We start from the raw sequence: 14,514 nt of genomic DNA on the forward strand, positions 1-14,514 counted from the left end.
CCTACTGGTACCAGTCTGAGAGCCTCTGAGGTGAGCTTGTTATATGTGCTCAGCGAGTCTCGTCGTATCTTCTATAGGCAATTGATAGGTAATAGTAATGAGAAACAAGATGATAAAAGACAGATAATTTGCAGTATGCTAAATCTCATAAATACAGAATACTACGCTGAAAAACACCGCATCCACTCGTCTCCTATTTTCCATCCATCGGTCTCAAGTCGAAAATATCCTTGATCGGCAATAATAGAAGTGTTTGGTGGAAGTGCCAAATATGTGTGGAGGTCGGACGGAACCCATGCCAATCGTCGATCAAGTGAGTCCACCACCCAGCCATCGCTGTCGAGCGACCGAAGATCAACTGGATCGGGGGTGGATGCAGCTGCCCTTGCATGGTCTAACGACGCGTCAGCAAAACGGATAGCAACAAAGGACAGATTGGCATTGGCATATACCTGCGTCTCTCATGACATTGTCGTGTGAATGTATTCCCAGAAGCGATGCGTCCCAGAATCGAATGGTGCGGTCATACGAGCACGAGACGAGGTGTGAGCCATCGGGTGAGAACTGGATGCACTGCACGCGATCGGTGTGTCCCTTCAGAGGACCGTGTATAAGCTTGCCGTTCTCAGGGTCCCACACACGCACAGTATGGTCCCAAGACCCAGATGCAACATACAGACCGTTGGGTGAGAACGACACAGAGTAGACCGAGTCACTATGCGCGCCACCGCTCTCGCCGCAAACAACAAGCTGCTTCCATGTCTCTGCATCCCATATTCTCACTGATTTGTCATGCGACCCTGAGACGAGGCGCTTGCCATCTTGGGAGAACTCCACCGAACGAACCCAGTCCTTGTGAGCATCGATTGGGCCAACGAGCGTGGTGCCACTATGTCGGTCTAGTACGACTATCTTGCCATCGATCGAGCCACAGACAACCCGATGGCCATCAGGAGAGATCCCAACCGACAGGATAGAGCGATCCCCTTGGAGCAGTTGGGTCACTTGTTGGCCAGTGCTCACATCCCATATTCGGACAGTGCTCTTATAAGACCCTGAGACAACGACCGTGCTGTCGGGTGAGAATCGCACACAGTTCACATCATAGCGATGCCCCTCCATCGGTCCGTGGATGTCTTGTCCCGTCAGTCCATCCCAGATTCGCAGTGTGCTGTCTCCTGAACCAGACACAATGTACCGATCATCGGCCGAGTAGTCCACAGATACAACCTCGAGTTCATGGCCATGGAGTGGTCCGAGCACCAGCTGACCGGTCGCCACATCCCACACGTGTATTGACCCATCTTGTGAGCCAGAGACGACCCGTGTGCCGCTGCGAGAGTATCGGATGGAGTGGATAGCCGAGGAAAGAGATGAGGCAGTCGGAAGAGGATTGGAGGTATCGATGTCTTGCACGTTCCATACGCGTACCGTGCCGTCGTCTGAGAAAGAGAACAGGCGAGTGCTGTCGGGAGAGAAGATAACCGATTTGATGGATCTGGTGTGTCCCTGGAGCGGTCCAAGGACTGTGTGACCGGTACGCGTGTCATACACTCGGATCGTGTTGTCGGCTGATCCAGAGGCAATGAAAGCGCCGTTGTGCGAAAACGCGACGCAGAGTACAGCGCCAGAATGTGCTGTGAGTGGTCCTAGCACCGTCTGGCCAGTTTGCGGATCCCACACTCGGATCGTTTTATCAAGTGAGCCCGAGGCAATGCGGGAGTCAGTGGGACAGGAGCATACTGACCAGACCTCTGCAGTATGACCCTCGAAGGGCGTGCCAACCGGCTGGCCTGTCTGTACATTCCACACTCGCACGGTGTCGTCGGTCGATCCAGATGCAAGATGCAAGCCGTCGGAAGAGAACACGACTGAGTTGACATATGCTGTATGACCCGTGAGCGGACCATGACTGCTGACGTCTTGTCCCAATGCGCAGGTGTACACCTCTCCGTCATCCAGGCCACAGGCGACGCGAGACCCGTCAGGCGAGAATGCAAGCGAATAGCCACCGGACACGCCATCAGAAAGCAGCTGCGTGACCGCGCCTCCGTTGGCGGTGTCCCACACATATGGGGTACCACCATCCCTAGAAAAGGCCACCTTGGAGCCATCGGGAGATATCGCAACGGAGAAGACATTCTTTGTGCGCTCTTCGGCGAGGCTGACCACACTCTCGCCCGTCGTCGTATCGTACACCTCGATGCTGTCTGCGGTAGGTGCCACAAGTCGTCTTCCGTCTCTTGACAGACTCATCGACTGCACGTCTTGGGTCGAGACCTTCCAGGTGGCGATGAGTGCCAGCCGGCGTCGATCGATCGCTGTTCCTGTCGGCTGCACAAGTCCGGATGCTCTTGGCATGTACGCTGCCGAGAGCGGTCGAGATCTGGGCCAGAACGGCAGCATTGAAACATAGATATGCGGAGTGCTTTGAGATACGGGATGATTGGCATAGACCGATACGAACTGAGATGCGTCGTGTACCAGCTGTATTACTTCTTGGGGTACACTCTTCTCCTGGATCAAGATTAGATTAGATCGTCAGATGAAATAGGAACAGTAGCTTACGTTGCACCATTTCTCTGCGTCCTGAATAATCGCTGTCCCATTCCGCATGTTTTTAGTTAGGTTGGTGATCTCTATCCAGAGAAGTAAACACGATGAGAAAAATCTGTGAACAAGTTCAACCAGGTCGTCCCGGTACTCCCCAAGACTCAGATGAGCGGACCAATAGCGACATGCATATATCTGGCCCAGAGAAATTGACTGGGCCACTCGTCTATCGAGGTCATCAACCTCCGTGTCGAGGAGGTAAGACGAAGGCAAATTACATATATTAAATTTTGGTTCGATCGCATCAATGAGCCGTAAACAAGCTTCGGCCATCCTGGCATGTCGGATGTTCGGCTGGCAGTGATACGAGCCGGACCGTTCCGGGGAGAGTATAAAGTCAGGGAATGAGGCATGCAGCGAGTTTACGAGCCCAGTTTGTCTGGTCACATTTAGAACCGATCTTAGGGGCCTCAGCAACGCATCGACTTGTTGGCCACTTTCCAGTCCTGCCAAATCTGCGATAGCATCTAGGGTCATGGGTTTGATCGCACATATCACGGTCTCCAGGATGTTCTTCATTCGTTTTTTGTTCGTCTTGGTAAACCCAGACTTGTTGAACGCTGCATCGAGTATCGTAGTGTATAATTCGTCTATTGCGTTATCGCCTTCGTGTTCCATCGACCTATGAGTCGGGTTCATAATAATATTTATAACCTCCGCCAGGGTCTTGGTCTCGTGAGCCTGCTTGAGGTAGCGACACGTAGTGGACGCATAGATGAACAGGACCCCGCATGAGTTGATTACCGCCGGCCACTGAGCATCTGTCAATGGAACATGCTGCAGTTCGTATCGCATGTATGCTTCGATGTCTGTTTTCACCGAGTCTGAGCTGAGGTCGTGAAGTACCAGCCGTACGTCTTCTTTCCCATCGCTGGATTCTTCCATTCGTTGCGTGATCGCCCTCTCGGGCCGGCTTGATACCAGATACCTGACAGGCAGGTCGTATGCAGTCGACAGTAGTAGATCCAGAATTTGGCCGACGCTGTCCTCGTTCTCGCATTCATCCAGCGCATCAATAACTACAATAAAGTGCGTTGGTAGGCATTTCTGAACCGCTTGCAACGGTCCGACAATCAACTTCTCGTATTGACTTTTCAGGGTTCGCATATGCGCATCGGGATCCGATTCGAGCACCTTGTCGAGGGCGAATCGAAATGGAGCAGAAAATCGAGCGAGCTGGTATGCGATCGATGGTATGATAAACTTGACTTGACGGCACTCTGGGATACTCCGCGAGCAGAAGAAGCTGGCTCCTAGCTCGCAGGTGGCGTCAAGCCGCTCGCAGATGCTATATGCGATGGTTGTTTTGCCGGTTCCGGCCATTCCGTTCATCCAGCATGTTCTTCCTATTTCGGGTCTGTGCGCCCATTGCAATAGCAGCTCGATTTGTACTTGTCGGGTGCCCGGCGCGCAGCCCCCTCGCTTGAGGTCTTGGGACTCTGCCGAGTCGTAGATGGCCGGCATGGTAGGTGACATTTTAGCCAATCGTGATTCCTAGTATGAATTTAAGTCAATTATCTAAAGTGATATTGTGAACCAAACCATCGTCTGTTCGTTCACCGCTTTCAGGGTACTCATACTCGCGTTCAGCTGCAAGGCGTTCGTCAGATTGCCGATGTATACGTTATCAACGCTTACCCCCAATCGCTGCAGGTGACCATCAATCCGCCGATAGCATTCCATAATACCGTCATACCCCATCATTGCATCCATCAGTTGTCTTCCTATCGCCCTGGCCTGTTTTTCCGCCACCATCCTTGCTTCTTCTTCAATCTCGCTGAAGCTTTGTGAGTTCAGTTATTCTATACAAAGAAGGATTGACTCACGTATAGATCCTTCTCACGCTGGTCGTCGTCACAATCCCTATTGGCTGCTTGATGTGCTCAGTAATATCGTTGAGAATCTCTTCCAGTTTGATCCTCAGGTCTTCGTACTCCTTGCTCTCCTTGCCTGCGTTCTGTAAAGAATTGTGAATATGGATAAGAGCGAACGTCCACAAAGATACGTAATACATACTTCGTACATAGAAATGCACCCTTTCAGTCCAGATATCGCTGATTTGAGGGGTCCAAATGCCTCAGCGCTCGACTCCAGAGAGGCCACGAGGACCCTGATTGCGATCCAAGTGTTCGAAGTCTGCCCGGGCGGACAAGAGGTATGAGCCCTGTGATCAACACTAGATTCAAAAGTGGCACTTTGCATGGGTATCGAGCCATCGGAAGTGGTGGATGCGAATTCAGTCGTAGGCGCCGGGTCCGAGCCTGAACCCAACGTAGACGCAGCGCGACTACCATCCATACGTAAACGCTTCTTCCATTTGTCCTCTATGCGCACAAGAGACTCTCTAAGCGATATCATGAAAGGCATTTTGCTACTGTGCTGCTAATCAATAATACACGCTCTGAGGATGGCTGTCAAGAACTGGATACATCAGGCTGATCCCCTTATCCCATTGATTGTCACGTGTTTCGGCATATATACCCTGTTTAATTACCGGAGTTGCTTATGTTGGTCTGATTGAACATTGTCGTACGAAGTGATTTTAATTTAATATTTCAGCTTCCAGTACATGAAACGAGAAATTATATAGTTCTGTTATTGAATACATTCGCGAGATGGATAGTATCAACAATGTTGAACCGCAATCGCAACGGTCAAAATATGCCATGCATCCAAGTTGTACAAAACTTGTCCTAAATGCTCGGACAATCGAACTCAATGCATGAACATATCAAACCACGTACTTGAAAACCATGTTGTCAAGCACAGTGTCTATTGAACGCGACGTCGATCCCACGGCGCCGCGGCAATAATCCCTCCTAACATGGCACTTACACGTACCAATCGCCTCGTTCCACTATGCGACACTGTTCTTTAACTTCCGTTCCTCGCCTGTACTATCTCGTGCTCATGTTGCACATGTACTCCGTGTTTTTTTTTTTGTTTTTTTTGGCCCGGAGCATAACTTGTTATAGAGCATAAATACAATCACTTGTGACCGTCAGTCCTGACTGTGGTTTTTTTATCTTCTCTTTCTCGTGTGACTTAAAGTTCTTATTCATCGCTTCTTAACGCACAAACAACTTGAGTTATTTTATCTTATTTTTCAATCTAACTCAATAGTGTCTCATTCCACGCGCGATAGTCCCTAAATCCCGGGCTATCATAGGAGAGCCATGCCCTGACCACAGCTCTCGCTGCATTTATCAAGTTTTTTAAAATTAAGTCACTGAAAACTGTCGTTCGAATCGTCACTATCAAGCTAGATAGTGTGAAAAAGCGAATTCACGTACTACATTCTGTGCCTCATGGAGGTATGTATTGAATGGAAGCTTTCACGGTATAATTGAGTTCTGTTGTCTACTTGGTTAAAGTTGTAAAAGTCGAACGATGGATCGAAATGATGCCTCGCTCGTGAAGCAACCGCCTCGGCATCTAGTTGCCTTAGTAAATAGAATACAAGAGGAACGTGATAGACAGGTGGCTCACACCGCAAAGGGGCAGGGACGGATAATGAACGAGTCGTTCTAGCGCTGATATGACAGAGGGCGTACGTCAGCCCTTGAATGCTATCTTGGTTGAAGTTATTTTGATCAAAAATTACACTATTTGAAAATTAAATTCAGCTATCTGGTCTGAATTCTAATCCACACTGCACACCTATAACGAGAGGGACACGAGGTTCCTGTAGGACTGCTGTGGCTTTGCAGATAAAATTGAAATTCCTGGGGCTACCGAACAATGATTCTGGGTCAGCTAGGCGAAGTTACAACTGAGACATGTATTCACATTTCCTACCCTATGAACCAGTACTTTCGGAATTAGTACATGTTCAATTATGTCTTAATCAATAGAATCTCACGTGCTGTCCACAACAGTTCCTGCCGGGCAGTTTCCGGTGCTATCTACCATTCCGTGCGTAGGAAAGAAACGCGTATGATGTTGCTTACCTGGAAGTGTTTAAGTTGATTGAAATAAGCACATGTGACATAGCTTACCAACCAGAACAACTGTAACTTTCGTTTGAATGTTATGACGTTTGCATGCAGCTGAAGCGTCTTTGGTGGATATCATTGGAGAATTACCCTTTGGATACACACCTTGTATGGCAGGAAGTTCGATGCTTAACAATTGGGCAACCTCATTATCTATGATTAAAAATCAGCTTTTACCAATTTATACTCAGAAAACGGTTACCTGCGATACCTGCACGATAGTATGTTATTCTTTCCGGAAAAGGCTGAGCTCGTCCCTCTTGATTATTCTTCCACCAGAAGTGTCGACCTATCAATTCATAGACTGTATCCTCTAGCCCATGTATCATCCCTACACTGTCATAGAGTCAGCCCCCTTGTTTTTCGGAAGGAGATACGCATCTACCGGGAGTTTAAAACCGAGCTCACGGCTGAGTATCGACTAGCCGGATTGGAAAGTTTCAACGTAAATATAATACTGATTCATGATAGTACCATAACACTCACACTAGACCCGAGTCGAAACTTCCAACCACACCTGAGAAAGACGGCAAACCGTGGGCGCCCGGGGGAGGATGCACAATGTGGCTAGCTATTGCACCAACCCATTTGAGCTTAAAAGCTTTTGGCGTATCATGCTACCATCCACATACCTATTATCATGAGCGGGTTTGCCGAATCAAGTGTCCAAGCAAGATTATCTGACGCGTTTAGTTTGGAATTTACGCCTCCAAGTTTTGCATTTATCCTAACACGCTGTGAGATTCACAGACAAATACGAGGGATAAAACCTACTTCAGACAGACGTTGGCCAAGTATTGTGGGCATGGAGAACGAGCGCGCTCTCCTTTTAGACACTGCGTTCCGACCCCCATCTACGTGCATCAATTCGCGGGTCAAATAATGCGTAGAGGCAGAACCTTAAACTAGTCGCCATTGACTCACAGTTATATCTCCAAAGCTGCCGCCGGCGAATTTCATAAATTAGCTTTGAACATGATTTTGGAGGGTAGTTTCTCACTGCTTAACTGCCTGGTATAGATCACTGGAAAACCGAGGGAGAACAACCACGAACAATGTAGGAGCCTGGATCTGGTATTGCTTTATAACGCTATGACCTGCGGTCCGAAGGTGCTACATAGCGGGAGTAAGCAAGAGTTGGTGTACAATGCCACCATCATACCTGTGCAACATCCAAATGTCGTACTGATATATCATAGTTTAACATCCCAAAATGAACATGTTCGGAGGCTAAAGAGTATGCTTGCCTGGAAAAAACATAATCGGAGGGTTTTCATCCATATCGATGCCTGTATCCTTGGCATTAGCATGCTGCCATAAACCACGTCTTTACCAACCCATTTGAGCTGCTCGAGAAACCAGGCAATGAGCGGCATTCCGGGCTATGCTCATAGTCCAATTATACGAGTCATACACCAGCATTGCCCAGCCTAAAACTTTGGCAGGCTCGTAAACCTTGCAACCCTTGAAGTTCCATTTTCCATTTTCGGGGCGCTTATAGGACCCCTTTTGTCATTTTGGCCATCTAGGGACGTATACATATGTACTTACATGCGTTTGATTCATCCCGTAATCCAACAGAGGTGCTTTAAGCTTCCGAGCCAAACATGTTTGGGGATTGGGCTCAATAGCCATTTGGAAAGACTGCATATACTCTGACGTCATAGATCAGCAAAAGCAGTGCATCGAATTGTGATTTGCCACGGCTAACATACCCGAAGTGTCATAGCTTAGTATCTATCTTCTGGTGTCAGTAGCTCAGTTCTTGAGGAATTCGTCTGTGGCTCACGTTATGTCCGGCAGCAATCGAATCGAGCCGCGCTCGCGGTGTCTATCACAGCCTTTCATTGAATATGGGGCAAATATTAAAAAGACTCGCTTGACCTTTTGAGAGAAAGGAATTCCTGCAGGTGCTTGGTCTGCGGGTAAACATCTGCGGAAAATCTGTCCGGGAGTGACAAAACATAGTTCAATGGGATATATAGCCCCATTTACTGTCTATGAGTCATTTATCAAATTAGAGTCAAGACCTGGTGCGTATGGTAAGAAAAGGCGTACCTCGAGGCAAATAAACCGAGGATAGCGAAGTGTAATCCCCAATGATGCAAAATATTCAGAAACGGTTGTCCTATGTCCTTCTCTGTCCGTGAACTGAATAGAATCAGCCCCTTGAGCTGAGATATTTCGTAGCACCTTTGGACTTCTTCTTCCCCGTTCTTGATTGTTTGGGTTAACAGTGACGAAGCGGACACCTCTGAAGAAAACTTGGAGCTTTCTGCGATCCGATTCTAATAATATAGTGTTTGTATGATAGGCACACTTGCTTCGAATGGGCTTACCGCTCAGTCCCTCCTCAGGTATGAGTGGTAAGAGTTCATGGCTCCCCAGTACTCGACTGAATAATTCAATCATTGGTCCTGGAGCATACCTGGTAAAAAAATGGGCATCTGCAATAGGTCAACGCCAATTTATTCAACAATACTTACATTGCACCTGATAGAAAAATGGTTAATAAATGGCCCTCTGGGGCTCCAGCTAGGAAAGAACTCACCGGAAGAGGCGTCTACATTGACAAACAAAGAACGCACACCCGGGCGAATGGATTGGAAATAGCCCCTCCAAAGTTCCTGAAGCCGGCGATAAACAAGTGTAAAAGACAATCAAAAGGAGACAACACAAACGATTCCACCACCTAAAGGTCGCATCTCCCGCTCAGTCAACACACGTTTTGCGTTGAAAGGATTCAGGCTCCTATTAAAATAACTGTCGGTCGACGATCAAAGTATACCACGGCTAAAGTAAGCTGACCGTGGTTTCATCCGAAGAATAATGTTTAAAGGTGCAAAAGCAGTCAGAACATCGTTTTGAAGAGACACCTGGCCATTGCAGTATTTCTTTAAAATTCTTAAAGTTAAATCAGCACTGGCATAATAAATTGAATTTTGGATTGGCCTGCACACCCTGTATCAATTACCGCAACTAGGCGAATGGTGACTTTATAAACTTTGGGCGGTGGAATCTCGTATGGAGGCCTCAAAGTGACATTGAACTATATTTAACTAGATTGAGCGTCGATGCTCTTCTAGACACTCACATCGTTCTTACCGTTTGTGAATTCCCCTCGTGTCCTCGAAGCGGTAAGCGACGACTTGCAAATAGGTTGTGACGTCCATCGTATACCGCACGAGGAGTAAAAACGGTAGGTACGATCTTCTCTTGAAGTGTTTGTAGTAGTTCCAAATTCCACCTGGCCGGTCTTGGTTCTAGATCCGAGTTCTCGATGACTCTGGGGGCGTTAGATGGAAAGCACGAAATCTTTGGGATTGTATACTTACTGACTGAATAGAAAAAAAGACATGATATTTCATTTTGCTCAAAGGTTGACAGTGGCGATCTACTCACCATGATAATGATGTATTAAAATATCTGCGAGCGTTACAGCAAAATGATTGGTTGTCACGGTAAATTCTACCCCCCCGAGTACCAGGTTGAATTGGCCTTAGAGCTCCCATCGTAACGATACCAGGCGACAGGCTACATGCGACGCTTTTTGTCGCCGGAGTGGGATCTGGGACATATGGCGGTGCATCCCTTGTTTGGTTTCTCAAAGCAGGCAATTCGATTTCGCCAATACTTTCCATTATAGCCTCCTGTGTAATAATTCAAGTGTGAGAGAAAGATTTCTGGGTGAGAGAGGTAGACGTAGTCACCGGTTAGGGTTGTCTCCAAGTGGATAGATGTGATCAGTGTGGCTGTATCCGGCGGCCTCGTGGCTAGGCTAGGCCCAGAACCTGATCGAGAACGGTCGTTCGTCAGATATTAAGCGCGGGCACAGCTCATGATCGTTGTGCTCGACTATAGTGCTTGAGAATCGTTAGACTTGATCGAGATAACTCGAGTAAAATTTCTTGGAACCTCTGATAACGGAATCAAATCGAAGTGAATAGACAAGTATCATGTGGCTTGCGAGCGGAGGGACTCAACAATTTAAAAAATTTTGAGCTCTATACAATTTAAGAAATTAGAAAAATCACTCGTGCAAGATCTTCAGAACCCGTTGCGGTCCACTATATATTTGGGAGCCTCCCTAATTCTACTATGTGAGTCGACCAAGTGTAGGGTATTTTGCCTGGGATATGATGTATGACTTGAGTACTCGAGTGATTAGATTCGGAAAAGGGAATCGGCCTGGATAGTAGAGATAGCGTCGATCATTTGCTCTATGTCGTGCAATAGTAGCGATCTTATGAGAAGGTGATTTTATAGGATTGTGGAGGGTAAATCTATGACCAACGAAGCGCGCATAAGCTCTTGGTGTGTCGCTATAAGAAAGAGGAATATCGATCACCTACCAGACCTCGAGACGGCATGAGCTCGTTGAGACGAAATCCAAACCAAGCCTATGAACGAGCTCAAAATTGGACAAAGTCAGGTAGCGCACCGTTTTTATAGCACAAACAGTGCTCCAAGAGAAAGCGAAAGACGTCGCCAGCGTCAATCCGCACGATGATTTCAGGAGTCGGTGTCTGTTTGGTCCGAGAAAGTGAAGACGCGGGTCGAGGTCTTTCCAGCTCGAGTGCCCGCGACCAAGTGGACACCCGAGTAGCACGACCTAGCGATGTATGCTCTGACATCGACGACTCGCTCAACACACTAGTCTGCCCAGCGCAGATCTGCAATAGAGCGAAATGAAGTGATGATCGGGGAAGTGCCTGATAATCACGTGTAACGAAAAAGCCGAGTCACGTGTGGATGTTGAGGTGTGTTGTGATCATCCCAGATCCTGACGCGTCTCCAAGCGCGGCGTGATGGCAGAGTTTGGCATGCAGCAGACAAAGCTTCCGACAGAGATCATTGTCATGGTCTTGTCAGAGCTCACTCATGCGTATGTATTACTCTTGTTTGCCGTATCTGGTGCTGTGCTAAGCTGTTTCAGAGAGGCATGGAGACTGCGCATTCTGTGCTCTACGGTCAACGACTGGGTGCACAATGTTCTGGTCAAGCGCGCACTCCAGTCCTCGTCCCTGGTTGCTCGCTCGCCTGCCAGCTTTATATTCTACGAGGCTCCGGATTCTGTCCACGGATTACGGTAGGTCAAGCCAGCAAGCGCCGGAAGGAGCGTGGCTCTCATTTCACCATCATCCGACAGCTTTTCTTTCCTCCAGAAACACGGCTCATCCGCCATATTCCAAGCAAGAACAACCGAAAAACGTGAATTGGAGCTCTTTCACCAAAAGACATATCTGCATATTGTCGCACATTTATCCAACAACCATGACCCCATCATCATCCGTCACCTCAAGGTCAAGGAACTCTCCCTCGACAGAGACTCCATGACCCTCCAGTGCAATTGGAGAAATCTCCTCACCTCTGCGTTTAACATGTCTGCTCGCCAGAGAGTCGACCAGGCCCAGTCAATCCGTCCCCAGTACGTATGGCAGCCCGCCAAGATCGACGGAATGCCCGGAAAATGGCGCAAAGGCCTTTCGTGGCTGCACACCGAGTCCCAAGGTGAACAAACCTCGAATTTGTCTTGTAATTTCACATCTGACCTCGAATCCAATTATTTAGTCTCATCAGCATCTCAGCGCTCCAGCTCGACTACGTCCAGCAGCCAGCATATGTACGGCCTAGTCGCATATGAATCCGCTTCGGGAACCACATCCGGCTCTCAAGGCTCGACTCGGGGCACCCAGTCTTCGCACTCCAACTTGACCCAGGTTACAAACGTCACGCATATCTCCACCACATCCCACGGAAGCTCGAGTCTCTTTTCCTCTTCCCAGCTCTCCCAGATCAACGTCGTCCCCCAGTCTTCTCCCCCGCGACACGATGGCCGATTCACGACCATGCCCGAAGACACCGGTCTATCCATCCTCAACTCGATCTCGGTCTACCAGGACAGCAGCTGCAGCTCTAACCCGAGCCAACGACCGTCAGGCGAAGGCAGTCGCAGCTCGATCCTCGATAACCTCGGTCTGGACGGCACCAAGCTCAACCCGGCACCCACAGTAGACGACGACGACGACGACGGCGCGCCCGGTCCGTCCAGCCCGCCCGCCCGGAACAGCGCGTCTGAAACGCAGATCACCGTCGTGAACCGGTATACGCTCGTCATTGGTCCCGAGGAGCCTGCGGATCGGGAACGGTCCCCGCCGGCGGTAGCTTCTTCGCCCATGTCCGAGTCCCTGTACACCCAAAGCGCCACGATTCGTCCGGCTCTGCGCGGGGGCGGATCGTCTCCCTTGGGAGTTTTGGAAGAGGAGGATTCGGATCAAGGCGAGGATGGGGATGGGGATGGGGATACGAGCTATGTGCTCGCGAGTGAGCATGATGTCAGCCGAATGCTGGTCCCCGACGACGAATTCGAGGACGAGCTCGGGGACCAAGGTGCAAGTCGATGCGAAGACCCCAAAGAGGACGAAACCGAAACGCAACCGGACGACATTCTGCTTCCCATCGCTCGATGCAGAGAGCTAGGCCGCACCGACTCGAAGTCGAGCGTTCCTGACTCGCAGGCTACCACGCTCGAAGGGACCGACAGTATCGGATACGCCCAGAGCCAGACGCACAGCTTCATGACCGACGCGACCGACGTCGAAGTCATCAGCGTCTACTCGCTCGACGAAAAGGAGAGGAGAATGCGCACGGTGCTTTCCGACGATGCGTATGCCGCGAGTGCGTCGATGAAACTGGGGGAGACCAGGTCGCTTCCAGTTCTTTCTCGGCCGTCTACCAGAGTGAGTCCGCGGTTGACTCTGTCCCCCGAGGCTCGCAAGGTGCGGCCCCGTCGTGATACTGGGCTGTCGACTAGCTCGCTCCCTGTGCCTCCGTCGGATGTGGAGACGGAAGAGGACTTTTAAGTGGGTATTGCTCTCTGTGTTTTATCGACGTTGCTGATGCGCATGTGTTCATTCGCAGGTTATTCATATTGCCCTGGGACATGAACAGATGCATCGGGGTGTCAACTTCGAGTCTGTTGGCCGTTTGTCCGGTCGGTATTACTTCCCACATCAGCTATCTACTATACTCTGCGTTGATTTCCTATTCGTATCCCCATGCATACATAACACAGCACATCACGACATTTTACGATCTTTTTCTCCAATCTCTCTCTCTCTCTCGCTACACACGCATATACCGACATCACCATGTCACGCTCGCATACTTTTTTGCTGTCACGTTTTCCCTGTACCCCACGTTCAATGTAACCTTTCTCCCATCGCATGCGTCGCTTTGTTTCTTGTCTTTTCTGTTTTCTTTTTGTCTTTTTCAGTTTTTGTATGTGTTGTGTTATGATGTGGCATGGAATGAATTTCGCCTGGTTTTTTTCTTCTCTTGTTGCTTAGTTTTGGTGCCGTCGCTGGGTCCAAGTGCGTGACTATGTGTCAAATGTTTTGCTCACAGTGTTGATGGCAATGTGCCTCGCTTTCAGATCGGGGTCTGGCAACACAGGTTCTCAGCTGGATGCTTGCGGGTCATATGGCACTGCGTTGAGGGTAGGACGTAAATGGTGGTATCGGAGTGTGAAGCGACTTGGATAACCACGGCGATTTGAAGTAATGAAAAGCAGTGATCATAACGGTCATTATTAATATTCTCGGCTCGGTGCATCAAAAGTCGGCGATTTTCGACCTATAGTTAGATGAGGAACCCTTGAATCGTGGATACTTCAAGGCTTGATTTTGAATCTACAAAGAGTCCTACCAAGAAGTAAGGAATCTACGATTGTGAAAAGCTACAGACCAGCTCGGATTTCTGAAATTGGTTCGCTGCTAGTACTGTACTGTCATTGAATGCGTCTAATTCTATCGACGCTTTTTACGGTCAAGCAATAGCGAGATTTATATTCAGACACTGATAGCCTATGGGTCTTATCTTGGAGTTAACAGCTACGATTTGTTGA

General features: G+C 48.9%; 3 protein-coding genes across 3 annotated transcripts; 1 reads left to right on the top strand and 2 right to left on the bottom strand.

Annotated features, from left to right (window-relative positions):
- Positions 1–161: 161 nt before the first annotated feature.
- RhiXN_05539 (peptidase C14) lies at positions 162–4,980 on the bottom strand (the record flags this gene model as incomplete). The annotated part of the gene is made up of 7 exons (XM_043325355.1): positions 162–394; positions 453–2,517; positions 2,569–4,107; positions 4,156–4,203; positions 4,252–4,390; positions 4,440–4,570; positions 4,630–4,980. The coding sequence occupies 7 exons, from the start codon at positions 4,978–4,980 to the stop codon at positions 162–164; spliced, it is 4,506 nt and encodes a 1,501-aa protein (XP_043180787.1).
- A 1,432-nt stretch (positions 4,981–6,412) lies between these two features.
- RhiXN_05540 (protein argonaute 1) lies at positions 6,413–10,249 on the bottom strand (the record flags this gene model as incomplete). The annotated part of the gene is made up of 26 exons (XM_043325356.1): positions 6,413–6,425; positions 6,476–6,563; positions 6,612–6,761; positions 6,811–6,944; positions 6,994–7,029; positions 7,095–7,179; positions 7,241–7,335; positions 7,383–7,462; positions 7,533–7,548; positions 7,609–7,721; positions 7,771–7,855; positions 7,942–8,102; positions 8,160–8,263; positions 8,324–8,345; positions 8,398–8,439; positions 8,493–8,606; positions 8,667–8,896; positions 8,948–9,036; positions 9,095–9,101; positions 9,160–9,235; positions 9,290–9,359; positions 9,417–9,512; positions 9,569–9,657; positions 9,714–9,946; positions 10,011–10,034; positions 10,093–10,249. 26 exons carry the CDS (start codon positions 10,247–10,249, stop codon positions 6,413–6,415), a joined length of 2,409 nt encoding a protein of 802 aa, XP_043180788.1.
- Positions 10,250–11,416: 1,167 nt separating this feature from the next.
- Positions 11,417–13,471, top strand: RhiXN_05541 (uncharacterized protein; the record flags this gene model as incomplete). The annotated part of the gene is made up of 3 exons (XM_043325357.1): positions 11,417–11,493; positions 11,545–11,697; positions 11,758–13,471. 3 exons carry the CDS (start codon positions 11,417–11,419, stop codon positions 13,469–13,471), a joined length of 1,944 nt encoding a protein of 647 aa, XP_043180789.1.
- Between the last annotated feature and the right edge of the window lie 1,043 nt (positions 13,472–14,514).

This window comes from Rhizoctonia solani, chromosome 6 (assembly GCF_016906535.1).
Source record: "Rhizoctonia solani chromosome 6, complete sequence".
In the NCBI taxonomy this organism is placed as follows: Eukaryota; Fungi; Basidiomycota; class Agaricomycetes; order Cantharellales; family Ceratobasidiaceae; genus Rhizoctonia; species Rhizoctonia solani.